This window comes from Saccostrea cucullata, unplaced genomic scaffold, assembly GCF_032062105.1.
Source record: "Saccostrea cucullata isolate Sc308-1 unplaced genomic scaffold, CSIRO_AGI_Scuc_v1 ctg270, whole genome shotgun sequence".
NCBI classification, from domain to species: Eukaryota; Metazoa; Mollusca; class Bivalvia; order Ostreida; family Ostreidae; genus Saccostrea; species Saccostrea cuccullata.
The window spans coordinates 266,625-284,845 of NW_026932876.1; the positions used below are offsets into that span (position 1 = coordinate 266,625).

Genomic DNA, 18,221 nt, shown 5'->3' on the forward strand with positions numbered 1-18,221 from the left:
GACGAATTGATATTTGATTGCACGGTAACTGAAGTATCAGAGAGCGCGCCAGCTCTGCCGTGAACTGCTCCTGATAAGACTAGCGATGCGTATCGACAGGGCTTTTCCATACCTCCTGCCTACTGCAAAAAATGTCAATCATAGCAGGAATACATACCCATCAGCTCTGTCGATACCAGCAGGCTGTAATCTCCTGTGTAACCACACGCTTATTAACGGCGCACTCTGTCAAGTTTTCAAAATATCTTTTGTAAGTTGAGAACAATTAGAGAGTAAGATATAAAAATTAGAGGCGGATGTTGGGCTCAAATCTAGAATTGTAAAACGAGCGAGTGGCCGTCATTCCTAGTTATTTGTTAACTGAAATTCCTTCGGACATTTGGATAATGCATCCAGATGAAGTGAGTACTATTTTTGATATCCGCTTGGAATATTTTTATCATAATTGGTAATCAAATGTGTTTATTCGTAGGATTTATGAGCTTGAAAACTTAAATATTTCGATTTGTTTTATTTTTTATGGCATGCATATATGTTTTAATGGAATATTAAAATCAAAACTAAAATAAAACATTTATAAATAAATAAAATCTTCAGATATGATGAAATGTATCATGGCTGAGGTGAACTTATAAGAGGGTGTCTTTGGGTTTGTTTAGTTTAGTATGTTAAAAACAAAGGATGTGAATTTGGTATGACGCGTGTTAATATTCATTGCAATGGAATAATTAGAGGAATATTAAAATCAAAACTCATTTAAAACATAAAGAAAACATAACTCATAAAAACATAAAGAAAATAAAATCTTCATATATATACGGTTAACTGTATCAGGGATGAGGTAAATATATAAGAAGATGTTTTTAAAATATGTGTTAAGAAAGACAAAAGAAACAAAACAAGTCTATCTGAACATTTCGATGAGCATTTATTTAATGAATCAAATACAGATATAATTTTTTATCTCATACAATGTAAAGTATCTGGCTCTTGATTAAAAGAACTTTTTAAAAATTTTATGGCATTTTGAAAATCGCATAGATATTATAATTGCTAGTGCATTATTACTGAGTTTTTCTGACAGAATGCTCTTGTTTGTGGTGTCTTTGAAATCACTTCGATTTCTGCGATCGCCTACACAAGGACTAGAACAAATTTGTCTTTTATCTCCTAAAATTGAATTATGTTTCAGGTGCGCTACCTGTGTAACTATTAATTATCTTTGTACATTCTTGATCAGGAGAGGCTGATCACAATTCTACTGTCACCTAAGCGTTGATTGTATTATTTAGTGAGATAGCCTCATTTGGACAATGTAAGCAGATTTCTCCATGAGGAGCTTAGACAGCAACATGGATATTTTCGTGTTCTCTCTCGTCCTAACACTAACTGGATCCTTAGGAGTGGGTAAGTTAGTACAGCTACTTCATACTTGTAGTAAGAAATGTATTTGTAAAATTTCCTGAGAAAACAACCTGAAGGGTTAATTAAAGAAATCTGTTTTGATCTTCTATATCCAAACCTACTTTGTTATTTTGCTAACTTTTTATTAATTAAAATGGCTGATTTTATCAATTTCAATAACGCTTGTAATTACAAGCGACAAAGATGGAACCGAATTGTGTAAGCTCTTCACCATCTTAGGTTTATATTTAAATGATATTGCACATTAATTTTTCGAGGCCGATAAGGTACTTGATAAGTTGTTGGCACTGAATCTGCAATCAAAATGACTAGTAAGTGTTTACAACCAATTGCGTGTTTTGCTGCTATTTGTTTTCGGGGTGTACTTATAACAGTGCGTAATCATTTGATAAATTGCAATGATATAGTCATTATATATAGAAATATAAACATTTAGCACATCAGGAGAAGCGTATGTTTAATGATCACATCCTGAATTTGTTAGGATTTTTGAAATTAAATAAAATCCAAATAACACCAAAAAATCTCGAATATTAGGCGAATTCTTTTGTTACAAATTTTGTTTTGGGTTATGGACTGTGATAACTTTTATTTTGTATTTTGTATATTTAGGACTGCAAGCACGAATCATGGCATTTAGAGGGGAAAAAATGATGTTTGAAAGAAAGAAATTGATGCCTTATAAATTTTCAAATCTTAAAATAAAATATAAATGCATCATTAGTTAAAGTGATCGTTATTCTAGAATTTTATTGACAAGACTAAATCTGATTTGAATATATCATTTACGAAGAGATCAAACGCGATGTTGGCCAAATAATTAGCTTCATCAAAATGTTAGTCTTTCAGCTTTTGCGTTAACCTTTTCAATCAATGTAATCACACGGGGCCGGACAAGCAAGCGCAGGAAATCATAAAACTGTTCCGTTCTAATTCTGTAAGAATGTTATCTTCCCAAAACCAGTAGATGCAGAACATAAAAGACGCCTCCGAACGTCAATATTGAGAAAAATTGGACAGGTAATGCTAAAAACGATCAGCGTAATTAATTGGCAAATATAAAGGTCGGTGTTTGACATATCATGTGAATTAGGAACAATCCGAATCTTTATCACTATAGAACATTTAATGAGATTAAATCAGTCAAAATGAGAAGAGAACTTCAGGGTTGTAAAGAATGTGGATTTAGTAAAATTGGTAAAATATAAGAAAAAAAGGAAACCAAGAAAGACGGTGCATTTATTAAAAAATTGGGGCAATATTTGTATTTACAAAATTTTTGACTTAAAAAATTCATACAAAGAAACAATTCCGTGTTGTTGGAGGATGTTCTTTACGTCAACTAAAATATGATGGTACTCTTGCCATTTTTATAATCAAAATAATGCTTTCCTGGAAAATCTCTTTGAAAATTAAAATATGTAAGAAAGACTACACTATCTTAAGTCTGCCAGTCCTTCAATAACACCTTACTATAATTCAAGAACTGTATGAGATATAGATTCGAATTTTTCACATATACATGTATTGCTTAACTCTACAGATTTTGTAAAATATAAAGTTAATTCAGACTTCCTAACCCTATAACGTAATCTTTGATCCTCTTAACATATTACTTCCTATTCCCTGTACACGGCATTTAATGGCAATAAAGAGATAGTCTTTGGTTTTACGCATGTACACCGTTTGTCCAAAAAAAAAACAAAAAAAAAACATGCCATTGAAAAAGCAATCAACTTAAAATTGATCTTGACCTACAATGTATGAAATATATGGAAATGAAACCTATGGAGATAACGACCAGTATTCAAGATAAAAAGTCCATATAACAATACAAAATAGGAGCAGAGCAAACACGGACCTCCAAAACATTAAAAGTGGGATCAGGTGCCATGGAGGAGTGAGCATCCCCTGCTGACCGGTCAAATCTACCGTGTGCCCCTTGTCATGGTCCATAAAATTGACGGAAAATCCACTTTTGATCTAAATATCACTTTCCTTTTGTAAAAGTGAGGCTTAGATTAAAATTGAGCTCGTCTAAGTTTAAGGTATGTCACTCGTCAGCTTATTAGAAAAAGTTCACGCAGAACCTCTTACTTCAAAACTATTTATTAAAATTCAGTTTTTATAACATACTAGTATTTAAATTCAACAATGTTAATATTTTAACATTCAACGAAAAAACTGCTCAAAAAATCTACAAAGAAGCAAGATTTATGAGGGACTATTTCTTGTGGTGGAAGGATATTTAGCAGATAATTCTGCAAATCTGCACATTTATTAAATTTAATATCTTGGAACTTTAACCTCACATACTTTTACTCGGCGAATATTTTCCGTTATGATATTGCTAGGGATATTTAATGTAGGTCTTAATTTATATTTTTAGAACAAGTTTTATACCTTCCTTCAACAAACTTTGCCAATAAAATGAAATGTCAAATAAGTCAAGATAAAATTTACACCATTTTCACCTGAAAATCACATATTTTGACCAATATTTCAAAATTAACATCACTGACCCCAACTTTTTCTTTCATTATTTTAAAGTACTCGATACTTGTGACTGATCAGCTTCAAGTCATAAAAAGCTTGTCAATCAGAAAGAAAATGTTTTATTGCCTTAATAGTATTTGTTTTACAATCAAAATGTTTTTTTATTTTGCAAAAGGTCACACAATAATTTACGAGCATTTTTTTTAAAAAAAGATTTGTTCAATGATAAGTAAAATCAAATTATTTTGCGTAAAATAAAATTATATTTATTGCCATGGTTACATTTGTTAAAATATAAAGGTTAAAGTAATTAACCAAAGAGTTAAAATTTAAGTGCAAAAAGGTCAACTTAATTGTACCTTAGATCAGTAAGATGCACACTGACCCCCTATTTTCTCCGCGATTTTGAGTTGCACTATATGAGTATTTATCCAAAAAATACTTCTCAAAAAATCCTTGATTTATCAAATTTCACGAGTGACATACCTTAATGGCCCCGGAACCTGGTGCTTATTTGGCGATAATAAAAAGTGATCGATCTTAAAAATATATTAATAATACAAATCTTCTGAAGAGGTCATAACAAACGGTGCCTTGGTAATTCCAGGGTAGGATCAGGTGTCTAGAAAGAGTAGACATTCCTTGTTGACCACTATACCATGTAAAAATATTTGTTTTAATGTTTGTGTCGAATGAGAGAGTAAAATGTAACTCTCCCTATCTTTCCCATTATTTTAAATGATACAACTTAAATAACCTTTTTTTCAGAAGTTTTTTTTTTCTAAAAGTATACAGATAAAGGTTACTTGATAGTAAATACAAAAACTTGACATTTTTAAGGTAGGACTGCATGACATTTTTATTAAAATTTGAGCATTTGATTAAATGTAAATGGCCTTCGTTTTTATTTTTGGTCACTACTCAGAAACCTTTTCCCAGGACTCGCTTTTTTGCAATTGAAATAATTTAATTTGAACTATTAAAATTAGAACTACAGAAACTTAAAAATAACATTATATAAAACAATCGTTAATTGTGTTATACACTCAGCAAGTGTTTTATGGCTGCTTCTCTGACTGGAGACCTTTTAATCGTGTCGTCTATCCATTATCCTAGACCATTGCTCTCTTCTTGACGACAAACATCATGAAAGATATAAAAACTACAGCCTAACAGCATCCTTATGATCCAATTGACACGTTTCCCTGTTAATACTTGACTTCCATTAAGCCTGCTAAATATACTATGTCGTCTCTAGCCATTGGCAGGTCCCTATAAGTCATCCTTATTGTATTTTAAGAGAAGTTATCGTACGTGTTTTTTATCAAAATTCCTTGTTAGAAAACCGTTTTCTAGTGTTTTAGCACCACATTTAAATAAGAAAGTTGGCACCAGGGTGTTAAACGTTTTACAGTTGTAAATCGAAAGTTAAAAACCTTTTAATGGTCAATGTGTAAATCAAACGAGGTTCCATTTTTATGTGAAAGCTGTCGAGTTTTTACAGCAAAATAAGATTTGTGATCGACAGGAAATGAATTCTCTTGGATTAAGTGACATTTTGAGAAAGTTGGGCAATGAGGGTTTCAAATCATTTTCCAAACACAACGTTTACATTAATGAAGACAACTTTATGTCTATCACTGAAGTGTTTTGCGGAAATAATAGACTGGCTTATTCTGGGAAATCAAAGTTCGAACGAACGACGCAGAAGTCCTCATCCAATTTGTCCTATCATTTGAAGCTATCAACTAAGGTTTAAACAAAGATATCTTTGCAACATCTTCGTTTTACATAACTTTATTTCGATAACATGCACTTTCTAACTGTTATTTTTAATTTTTTTAAAGAATTAATTTCGTAAAAGGACGCATTTTTGGATTGTTTTCGGGAACATGTGCATGAAGTTTTAGCTAATTAATATGAAACCTTTTTTTAAAATCATATTTCATTTTTTAAAAAGAAATCTCATAGGTGTGCCACTTCTCACCTCAAACACTCTTTTTTATTCCTTATAATATTCTTTCTTGGCTAACACATGTTGGTTTTGAGCGAGATAAAGGGCACATTTTTTAAAATTCCTGGTGATGAATTGGAAACATCGCGGCATCTTCACTCCTTAGTTTATTAGCTTTCGATCGGATAGGCATTGTCTGGGACTGCAGGTGTCTCAGAACCGCCGCAGAGACAATTTATGGTGCTATATCCCAACATCTCCGCAAAATAACGGTATACTGTCAAAAATGAACCGAAGTAACAGATTCGCTAAATGTATCGTTACATAAACTAAGACAAGGAGAAAAGTGTTTTTACTTGAGAATTGATTTAATGTTACACAATCTACAAGAAGATGTAATAATGCAGTCCTTTATAACCTAACATTAGGTAATGGTGTATTAATAGTCTCATAAATAAAATATTCTAAATCTGTTACTAATTTGTCAATTTTCTCTGCTTTGTGGTCACATGTTTAGTATAAATCCAAAGTCAATATACAAGATATGAGTGAGGATGATTTCGAACGTAATAGGAAGGATAGTTAGGTAAAAGAGAGTTATGTAATTAAAAGTTAACGAATTCCTATATTAATTTGGTGTTGGGTCGGTAAGCAATAGTTAACAATCATGCAAGTGGGCTCTGGTCATTCAATTGCGTTGTCTGTCAGTTCATTACTCCATCATTCAGGTTGGAATTCCAAATTACATTTCTTGCAAGATTTGGTTTTGCTTTGTAACGAGTGAATTATATCAAAGTTATGCTCCACATAATTGTTCCTATGGTTTTGGAGGGGCAAGGAGGATTTTGAATTATAATCTTAATGTTTTTCAAAATATTCCAATGTATTGAACCCATTCTTAACACTTAGACACATTTTATAAACAGCAGCTGCTACATTTCTAAGAATGATCGAGAACAAACTACAGGTAAAATTAATTATGAAATATTAATTATGGGGTTTTTAGTGAAACAAAATGAAAATCGTATTTAAAAAATATTTGTGACATTCTTTTTAGTTTTTGTACTTCTTTGACAGCAAAGAAATATATAAAGCCAGCTTTCAGATCCTATGGTACTTCACTGTAACAAGTCTACTGCACTTGTTTACAGACCAGTTTAAAGCTCTTTTTTCCAACAAACCTATCGTTGATATTCTTTGATGTGATCCTCATATCCAATTATACATAATCCAACTACATTGGATACTTGTAAATTATGCTTTCCAAATCGAATTGTTTAAGTGGAGTTTTTTTTAACCTATTTATTTCAAAGATTTAATTGTTTATTAGAAATCAATTATTGATCTAGATGCTTATAATTAGTTCAGTTCTTTATTCCGTGGGACGTACATGCCCTAAGCCTATAATGTGACTTACAATTGGCATTGAGGGAGATATGCAAAACATTAGAAGTGAAACTGGCGAAAAATCTCTTTTTACCAGTTGGTTATGTCTCATGACACATTCTTTTTTACTTTTTGACTCGTATATTTTTAAAAAAATCACTGCAAAAAATGATAAAATTTATTTTTAAAAAATAGAGTTTCTCGGTGCAATGGCCTGCATGATATCTACTGCGCTCAGATAACCTATTTTCGTCAAGTTTGATGGCATTGAAGAGTCTTTGAAATATAGTCTATGTGTTTCCATGCCATTTGTTTCTTTAACATGACGTTTCGATTCCAGTCTATTATTCAGAGAACATAACCATTAAGTTTCCTGATGATTTACATGACGTCAGACGGCTCTTTTGTCCTTCGAATTAAGTCCATTTTATGCATATTTTTTTTTATTTTCGGTAGCGCAGGCTTTTCGGTCTAATTTGTTCCCCACATGTGCAGTAGCGAACCGAAAAGTATTGTCTTGTGAAAATGAATGATTTTTGTATTTAAACTCGTCACTATGCTTTGGAATATTTTTTATATTTAAATGGGTGTTAGAAATGAAATTTTCTTTAATAATAAAAAAAAACTTTACTATTAGAATAGTTTTAGAATCATTCTATAAGAAAAAAAAAGTTTGGATAGAAGAAAATAAAAATATGGAGATTATTTTTACTCCGATTACAAAAACAAATTATATATAAAAAGGTGTTTAAATTCAAATGTCCTGCAGTGCACGAGGTTCAGTTGTTGTGAGATTCTAACAACCAATCTGTGAATCTAACAACCAAACTCTATGATAAACGTGATGAATTTAACTTTTCTATCGTCAACTTACCTTACTTATGCAGTAATATAGCTTCATCACCGTCATATGGAGTATATGTATATCAGTTGATTCGATATGCAAGAGCATGCTCTACGTATGAACATTTTATAAACGAGGTAAGTTATTGGCAAACAAGTTGATGAAACAAGAATTTCAGCATTCTCGTTTCGTAAGTTCTACGATCGATACAATTACCTTGTCAGTAAATACAATTTATCATTGAGTCAAATGCTGACTGACGTTTTTCATACTAATAAGTAGTCCATTATTTTATACTGAATTAACGACGGATTTTCCTGTTATATCCCGATAGTAAATAGGAGCACACGGCGTGCGTGACCGGTTGGCAGGGGATGCCCAATCCATTATGGCACCTGGTCCCATCTCTGATGTTTTGGAGTCCCCTGTTTGCTCTGTTCCTATTTGGTATTGTTTTATGGACCTTTGATCTTGAATACTGTTCGTTATCTCCGTATGTTTCATTAAAATAACATCCTCTGATTTTAAGAAACCCTTGTGTCAAATATAAACTTGATGTTTGTCCAAACTAATGTTACAGAAAATGGTAAGAAATTAATTCAACCTTCAATTACCCTGATCTTGTCAAAGGTTATCATTTAGACATGCCATCAGTTTGTAAAAAGGTTTTGAAAAAAGTTTTGATCAAACCTGGACACCAACAGCTTCAAAGGCATAATCATTAACTTTTGTTTACAAAAATGCAATGAAATGTACGATATGTAACAGGAAGGTCATATCCTATATATGCAATTACATTTGTATATTGAAAAAGCTTAAAAGAATCAAGATGTTAATTAAGGATTACAGTTTGCAAATAAAACTGATTTTCAACTTACTACAGACATAAACTGAGTACAACATTATTTGATATACAATGTAATGCATATCCGTTGATAGATCGTATATTGTTTTTGTTAACATGACGTGTTTCTCACAAATAATTTTAGCTTAAGATCAATTCGTATTAATTAAAAATATTTCCACAGGCGTTTGGTTGGCAAACATTTTCGTTTTTATTTATCCACCTTATGTATTCCATAACTAACTTTCAGAGATTTTGGAGAAAGTATGTTAATTAGATTACAAAATACATCATGGCTGTTTGGATATTCTAGAATTTTTAAATATTCTGAATCTCCTTTTTTTACGATGAAATACGCATTCTACGATGTGATTTTAATAGTTAAGGGCAAATTTCTTAAAAGGTTTAGAAACGTTTCTTGAACGCTGTTAGATTATTGAAGAAAATGAACGGGGCATCTCTCATAGCAAGAACCTTGTATATAGATGAAAGCATTCAGAGATTGCAGTGAAGGCAGTATAGTCCATATTTACTGGTAACTTACATACAATTCGAAAGGCCTATGTTTGAATGTAAAAGCAGGGTTCTATGCTTTTATTCATATGAATCCATTATTTTCTACAATAGGCTCTTTCTCTGAACTTGTTATTGCACAATTATGAATTCCAAAGCGGAAAGCAGTACAAGTTCCACGGCCAGTGTCTCTGATATGGAAATTACAGAAGCCAATATTAATTTGCGGAAAATTCGACCGCGTGGTCAAAGGTTTCCTCTGTTCTGTGGATATTGAATTTATTGTAATTTACACCCAATAAAGAGAAAGAAAACAGATTCATTATCAATCAAGTGATATAATCGAATAAAAGTAAGTATTGATAATCACAACTTAAAATATTTAAGGTTTTAAGAACTTTTATAAAGTATGAAGGCAAATAGATCTACCGTATAAAATTCCTTTAATAAATTTATCAAAGAAGTCTTTGGATGAGTAATAACTTATCCTACCATATATAATTTTCTATAATCTTTCTATAATTTCAAAATTTCTTATAAAAATTTCGTAATGCCCTCTAGAATTTTAAGCATCATTTATGTGTAGAAATTTTTTGTGAAAATTATTTGACAAATTAGAATGCTCATTTTATTTGATGATTTGATATGTTCCAGATTTTATTTCTATCGAAAAAAACATTTTGAAATAAAGATTAAGTTTTTAGCCTGACGTATTAAACAATGTCGATCTCATAACAACCAAATTTTACTTAAAGTGGAAAGGAATAAAATTAAATTTCAGAAATTTCCTTAAAATTAACTCATTTTGGTTATATTTTTTTTATCGCCTCCCATGAAAACTTTGTTAGATATAGCTTGTGCGTACACGTACCTGACTTTTGAAACCTGAAACTTTTGCCAGCGATTCAATACCTTAATAAGTACTATAGATCTTGAACTCGGGGAGGCATTAATGAAGATATTGTGTTCATCTGAATGTTGTTACTAGACGGAGGGAATGCTATGCATAATTTTGACCATTAAATCACTTCGCCTAATGAAAAAGTATTGAAGTTCTACGAAATTGAATGGTTTCAGTGCTTCTTGAAATATATAATGGTGCCTTAATTTCCCTATATAATATAATATAACTGGATATTTCGAAAGAAATCCTTCCATCTCCGTAAGAAATTAATTTGGTGCTACGTCTTACGAGGAATCGATATGCATAATTTTCAAATGACATTTTCTAAAAATATTTCTTCTGCAAATTAATGTAGACCACAATATAATCTAACATAATTTTCAAACATCTGGTATATACAGTATATAAGTATTTGTCCTTAAGTCCTAAGTAACACTTGGTGGTACCTATAATCTCTTATTCTGAACTCCTCTCTTACTAAAAATGAGACTACACAGAATCTTTATATCATAATGCAATTTTATACCTTCTACTTTACGTTTCGATCGAGGCCAACACAGCAAAATTACGTTTGCAGAACCCTGCTCTTGGGTACCCATTCATCCCAAGATCTTCGATAACGGCGCTAGGTGCCATAATAATATAAAGCTTATGTATTTACATGTATATGTATATGAATACAGCAAACAAAATGCAGATATAACCAATTCATAACCACCAGTTCACAATTGAAAGCAGTTATGGACTTCCAATTTTTATGATATCCATTCTTTTGGTTTTTTTAAATAAATACTATTTACCAGAGCTAAAAATATCTATTTCAGACCCTTCACTTGTGCAAGAGAATCCAACAAAAACAGACTGTCTGACCGAGGGTGTATTCATATGTGACCTGGGAAGTCAAGAATGCGTCCCAAACCAGGTCAAATGTAACGGTGTAAGTGACTGTAGCAATGGTCTGGACGAGGATATAGCCACGTGTGGTACGTATAGGGTATGGAAGATGGTCGCGTGTGATGCATGTGTGTATAGAGGATAAATGATGTTAACACGTTGCATGTAAAAAGGAAAGATGATATTCGCTTGCCACCTCGTCGCCCGCTTGGTGCATTGGTTAGAGCGTCTGCTCTAGAGTCGCAAAGTAAGGAGTTGATCTTTACATCGCGGGTTCGAATCCCATTGTGGGACGTGGAGACCGGTCCTTTGGATGAGACAGTATAAACCGAGGTCCCGTGACGCAGTTGGTGCTGGAACGAAAAAGATCCCTCCCTGCTCAATGGCCCTAAATACCGAGTATAGGACAAAATTTGCAACTGTCCACCGGCAAGTCGTGGCGTCTCCATATAAGTGAAAAATTATCGAAATTATCGAAAGGGACGTTAAACAATGTACAAGCTTGCCACCTGTGGTATATTATATGAAAAGAGGATATAGGCTTGTCACGTGTGATACCTTGTATGTAAATGGGAAATAGGATATAGGTTAGTCACGTGTGGTACATTGTATGTAAATGGGAAAGATGATATAGGTTAGTCACGTGTGATACATTGTATGTAAATGGGAAATAGGATATAGGTTAGTCGTGAGTGGTGGATTGTATGTAAATGGGAAATAGGATATAGGTTAGTCACGTGTGGTAAGGGATAGAGAAATTAAGAAAACTATTAAATTACATGATGCACCCAAAAACTAGAAACTGATTAAACATTGTTGCAAAACTGAAGTTACAGTAAAGTTTTAGAATTTTTAGTCCCCTACCGGTGAAATCTGAGGGGGCTATAGGTTTCCTCTGAGTCTCTCAGTCCGTCTGTCTAGCTGTCTGTCTGTCCGTCTAGCTGTCTTTCCGTCTGTCCGGCTGTCTGTCTGTCCTACTTGGTTTTCCGCATTTTTTTCTAAACAGTTGCAGGTATTGAGCTGATTTTTGCGATGTGAGTGTATCTTGATGAGTTATAGTACAAGTTTGAATTTCGTTTCACTTCATTGGTTTTTGACGGAATTATGACATTTTTAATTTTTCATAACTGGGATTACGATCGGGTAATGCACTAAATTTAAGTTCCAAACGAGCTTGTCCTATAAAGAGAAAAAGGGGAACGTGGTAGGGGACATGTATTGCTTATGCAATACTCTCAGAATCCTTGTTAGTTAAGTTTTAGAATTTATTGAGTTTAAATCGTACCGTTGCAATTAAAATTCTCCGAATTCTGGAACTAACTACTAGTACTTGTACATGTATTGATAATAAACTAGCATTACACATGGTCTTTAGGTGGGATTCTCATCATACAAAATATATTTCTTGTATTTAAAAGTTTATTGAAATTTTCACAAATCAAAGACAATATCACTTAGTGATTGTATTAGTTAGATTAGTTTGGACCGTTTTATATTAGAGGCAAGGTCAGGTCAAGATCATTACATGTACCTTTTCCCTGGCTAATTAAGAATAATAAATTACTGCATCTATATAATCATGCGATGCCTTCTTCTATTTCAAAACATTAAATGATTTATTTTTGCATAACAAAGATATTACCATTTAGGGTCTTTAAGATGAAATACCAAATTGACATAAAAAAATTTACAAAATGAATTTTGCTTGATCCAAATTTTCTTTCTTTTTCTCAATTTTTAAGGATATATTAGTTATTTTTATATGCGTCCTATGTATAAATTTTTCTTATTTTTATATATGGTGAATAAGTCATATAGAGATACAAAATGATACAAAAACAAAAAGTTTTGAACGTTTACTAAGAGAGAAAAAACACTTTCTTATGATTTTTGGCTCATAACAATTGTGTACGCCACCATTCCGCCAAAATTATAGTCCCTGCTAGATTTCAAACTCAGTTTGCCATTTAAAGTTGTACAATAGTGATGAGAAAAGAAAAAAATGTGATCTTTTAAATCTCTTACATTTAAATGCATGCGATGTAAGTAAATATACATTGAATATTTGATGTAGTCAAAAACCAAAGAAGATCCTACCTGAAAGAGATAGTCTAAAATTGATTTACATACACGCATGTAATGTAGATGGAGTAACTGTATCTATAGTACATGTAAATAGTAAAACGACACCAGTTTTAAGTTTGAACTCTTTCTCAGTAACGTACTTGTCTGAGTCTGTGACAGCCCCCATTCACGTGGTTTCTGGTGAATATTAGAATGTTTTGATTTAGCGTTGCTATTCATGTTCAACAACACAGTTGGACTTTGTCCAGAAGCATCAGCTCCCTGTTTCTGGTATCGTGCTCTTTGAGAACTTGCTGCTTCCCAATGCTCTTTGGTTGCCTTTTCTATTGATAGAGCTAATAAAAAACTTTAACTTCTTTTGATGAAAGTTTCGGATTACTTTATGCATTTGAGCTTCCATAAATTATAATTTATCTGCCTGCATAAATCTTGTGAAAGAATAATTTGCTATGCCACTTGTTTTGAAGCTTCTAAATGCATTTTCTATATATCAATATGTTTTCCAGTGATTTGATCAGTCTTTATCTTCTTCTCTTCTAGGATAACTTAATAAGTAGAATTTATTGTTATTCTTAAATGACATTTATTTCTGGACACGTTTTCTTTATATTCTGGATAATTGCTTCAAAACAATATCATTGTACATTATGACTCTTGTCACTTTCTGAGAGTCGAGTATTTCTGCCAGCTGGTTTGAAGTGAACAGTTCGATATTTACTTCATCATCGCTACCTCTGATATGTAGTAAACAAACGTTTTGTCAGTCAGGTGGGGGATAAGATGAGCCAAATTTTCCTTCTTGTTTCCCGTGATCGATGCATTTTATCAGCAGCAGTAACTGTCTTTTACAATCAATAACCATCCCCAAGGTAATGGCGCGAACAAAATATATCTCTGATTTCTACTATAGCTATTTTTAAGTCTACATCTCAGATACGTAGGTATTTATGAGACTTGTTTTGCTTAAGAATTTTTCGTTGCATTGTCCCTCAGATACAAAAAGAAAAAATAAATTGACGTATGTGCTGTATGCATAATATTTTCTGTTTATTTCGAATCAACAAAAAGCGATTTTGTGTAAATGAGCTGTGGCAACATATGGACTTTGATTAACTCCTGATGCATTTATGACTTTAGCTTTAATTCACTACTAAAAATTGGAGCGTAATATAAAAAAAAATCCCTTGATTTTGAAAATGCTAAGTGCTAGTAAATATACTTGAAGTGCTATGTTGCATTATTAAAAATGATAAGTAGTTTGAGTTCGTTCCATGCATGAACACGAAAACAGTTAAGATTTTATTAATATACAAATATTGTATGTAAGCCCTGCGATAGGTTGTATGAGCACAGAGTTTAAAGTAGTAACACTACGTGTTTAGATCTTATCATAAGTCGTGAAAGAATCATTGTTTTTCCACAGGTTGTTTGAGCACAGAATTCCAGTGCAATAGCACCACGTGTATAGATTTGATCAGAAGGTGTGATAGGGTCGAGGATTGTACTGATGGACTTGATGAACAAGATTGCAGTAAGAACTTCGTACTCGGAAAAAAAAATCCATTTTCTATTAAAATGTATCAGTTGTAATGAATAAACTTCTGAACTGAATGTATGTTGCTTGAAAGTCGATGTCAGGCAACTTTAATCCTTATAACTTGATGTTTTTTGATAATGTTTCGTGAAAATAAATTGATACATATAAGATTTTATTTTAGAAAACTGACATTTAATTCTTAAAATTCTTTTATTTCATGTACTAATAGTCACGTATGCCTGTCCTCCTACCCATGGGAAGTGTAAAAATCATTACTGTGTACCACGTGACAACTTTTGTGATATTGAGGACAACTGTGGAGACAACAGTGACGAAATCAATTGTGGTAAGTGTGGAAATTTTGAATACGGGAGATAACTCATTTGAAAGATTTTTCTTTTTGTCATCTACAAAATGTGTGAACAATGTAATATTCACCAAAGTCTCAATTTGACCTTTTATCTGAATATCATATATACTCGCTTTTAAGTCGCTTTTTTTCTGGGAGTTAAATTTTGGTCTAAAACTCTATGTCCGACTTATAGACGAGTCATTAAGAAATGTGGTATTTTATATGCATTTCCGACGATTATTGAAGTCTTGATATATATAATCATGTATAAATGCTTTGATTGTACATATAAGCACAAATATTTACATATTTCACTTTAACTATTTTTATTTGTATCTTAAGTGTGTTTAACTTATTTGGTCATATGTTTTAAAATTAAATATCGTCGTCATGTCGAAAAAATATTTAATTGAAACCTGGTTAAAACATCAAGGGATCTACTTAAAATTTTCAAATGATTGCGTTAAAAAAGTTGAACTGACAATTACATGTAAGCAGGTCAATTGCAACTTAACCGACTTTGAAGCGGGCCGACTCATAGGCTAATATATGGTATTGTACATTTTAGAATTTCAAAGTTGAAGTCGATTTTGAAATACATCAAGGACACAATTTCTAAACATAATTTCATACAGAGCCGGCCTTGTACGAAATACTTTTCGTAAAGGTTGATCTTTCAGAAAAGTATTAACCTCTTTTCACCTACCGTTGTATACTAAGTATTCATTTTCAACAAACCCTTAATTAGACTTTGATGTCAACCGATAAATTTAGAATCACGAATCTGCTCTTTTTTTTTTGTCTTTATTTTGCCAAGATCGATGTTAATTAACCTCCAATTGATAAACTCCTGCATTGTATTTCCTTTATTAATTTGCATGAAACATATGGAGATAACGAACAGTATTCAAGATCAAAAGTCTATAAAACAATACAAAATAGGAGCAAAGCAAATACGGACCTCTTGAACATCAGAGGTGGGATCAGGTGCCATGGAGGAGTGAGCATCCCCTGCCGACCGGTCACACCAGCCGTGTGCTCCTTGTCATGATAAAAAAAATTGGAAAAATCCGTGGTCAATATTCGGTGTATAAATAATAGACTGAAAATAAGTCTGAATAACGTCAGTCAGCATTTGACTCAATAAAAAATTGTATTGGATGACAAGGTCATTGTATCGACCAACTTACGAAATGATTACATTTAATGATACTGTTCATCCTTCTATCAAAATATACTACCACGTGTGTTTTTGTATCTTTTTCTGTACTTATGATTTCTATCAATTGTTTGTGTATTTCTTTATCGTTTACGTCAACCGTCGCTGGTGTAAAATATAAAATTACCTTCACTGAAAATTGCGATTGGTCACGAATTAAATATGTATCAAGTAAATTTAACATAAAAAGATATAATTACCTTTAAATCAGATTGACAAGTAGCTTTCATCTTCACTTTTAGAATATATATCCAATTTAGTTGCAAAACGTTGACTGTCAAATTTAAAATGATTAAGTTACTTTCTTTAGTAACAATGAGTGAAGTTTTAAAACCATATTTGAATTTTTTTATTATATGTAGTAATTCTTTGAAAAAAAGACACGAAATAGAACTCTTTGGGCACAAAGTGTAAAATGGGTGGCGGTTGTGCCAAGCACCTGTAGCTCGCAAGTCTAAGCACTCACTCTTACTTATTTGGGTGAAGTTAAAAAACAAGGAATTTTCTACAGATAGAACTGTTGAGAGATATTGAAAGACTCAGCATGTTTAAGATAACGGGGATCAAACTTTCTGCTCTCAATCTTAATCATCAGTTTATAAGTGGACCATAAGTCCGATCTGACAGCGTGGCCAAAACGTATGTTGAATCTAGCATGATGTACTATTTGATGCATCTGCAATACTTTTTTTATTTCCAGTTTAACGAACTAAGAATATAGAAATGAAAAACGATATGAAATGAATAGCAAATGCTTTTCTCCCTGATATTGGCAATACAACAGAAAGTGATCTTTTCACTAGCCCCTTTTTAGCTCACCTGAACCGTTGGCTTAAGTAAGCTTTTCTGATCAAAATAATATTCTTTTACATAGTCCCAAGTAAAACATTTTTTCAAAAACCGTTTTGCGCATAAACAGAGTACATGAAAAAAATAATTTGGTAATTTCCAAAACTGAAAGAGGAGTTCAGGGAACAATGTCTAAGTAGGTAAACTTCGTTTTTGTACCCCTACTACTCCAAAAGAAAGAAAGTCCATGTTTTATTCTGGGAGATCTGAAATAAGTGTCAGATCAAAAAGTAAAATAAAAGGTCACAAAAGCATAATTGTAATAAAGAATCTGAAAAAAAATATTAAATCTTATTCAGTGGTATATGAGGAGGTGCGGATAAGAGATTGGTACCCTTCAATATTATAGAAAGAATGGCCATTCTGCTTTGCTCTAACCCAAAATATATGTCTAATCAAAAAGTACAATAGGAGGTCACAATGGCACTGTGTAACAAAGATTCTGTGAAAGTCTCATCAAACGCCATTCATTGGTAAAAGAGGATTAGCAAATGAGAGATAGGTACGGACATACAGATACCTAAACGGACATCTCGATAGCTTTTTCAAAGGAGGGTTATAAATACAAATATTTTTTTTTAAATAGAAATTTTAAAAGATTTTAGGAAACTTTAGGGAACCATTTTTGTGACTTTCATGTGCAATCAAAATTCAGAAAAATTGTTCGTCGAGATGACATTTCTAATAGCATTCCAAATGTCAATGGAAACTGAGAAAAGTGTAGGAGGACTTCAGGAAAACAGTTTTTTTTCTCAACTCCCCTTAGAATAAAATTTAGCGAAAATGAACATGTCAAAATCTTTAAGCACTAATTCAAGACACCACCGACCCTATGTGTATTCGATGAATAGGCTGCTACTTTAAATGTATTTTGTGGGAAAAAATATATGACGGACGGCAAAGAAACGGATGAACCAGG

At 32.3% G+C, this 18,221-nt stretch overlaps 1 protein-coding gene across 2 annotated transcripts in view; it reads left to right on the forward strand.

Annotated features, from left to right (window-relative positions):
* Window positions 1-216: 216 nt before the first annotated feature.
* Window positions 217-18,221, forward strand: part of LOC134236383 (G-protein coupled receptor GRL101-like) — a 50,635-nt gene continuing 32,630 nt past the window's right edge. For both annotated transcript variants that reach the window (XM_062718546.1, XM_062718548.1), the window contains exons 1-5: window positions 217-401; window positions 1,293-1,407; window positions 11,191-11,349; window positions 14,769-14,876; window positions 15,112-15,228. In XM_062718546.1, the coding sequence (XP_062574530.1) occupies window positions 1,332-1,407; window positions 11,191-11,349; window positions 14,769-14,876; window positions 15,112-15,228 (460 nt within the window). In that variant the 5' untranslated portion in view covers window positions 217-401; window positions 1,293-1,331. The remainder of the gene's footprint in view (window positions 402-1,292; window positions 1,408-11,190; window positions 11,350-14,768; window positions 14,877-15,111; window positions 15,229-18,221) is intronic.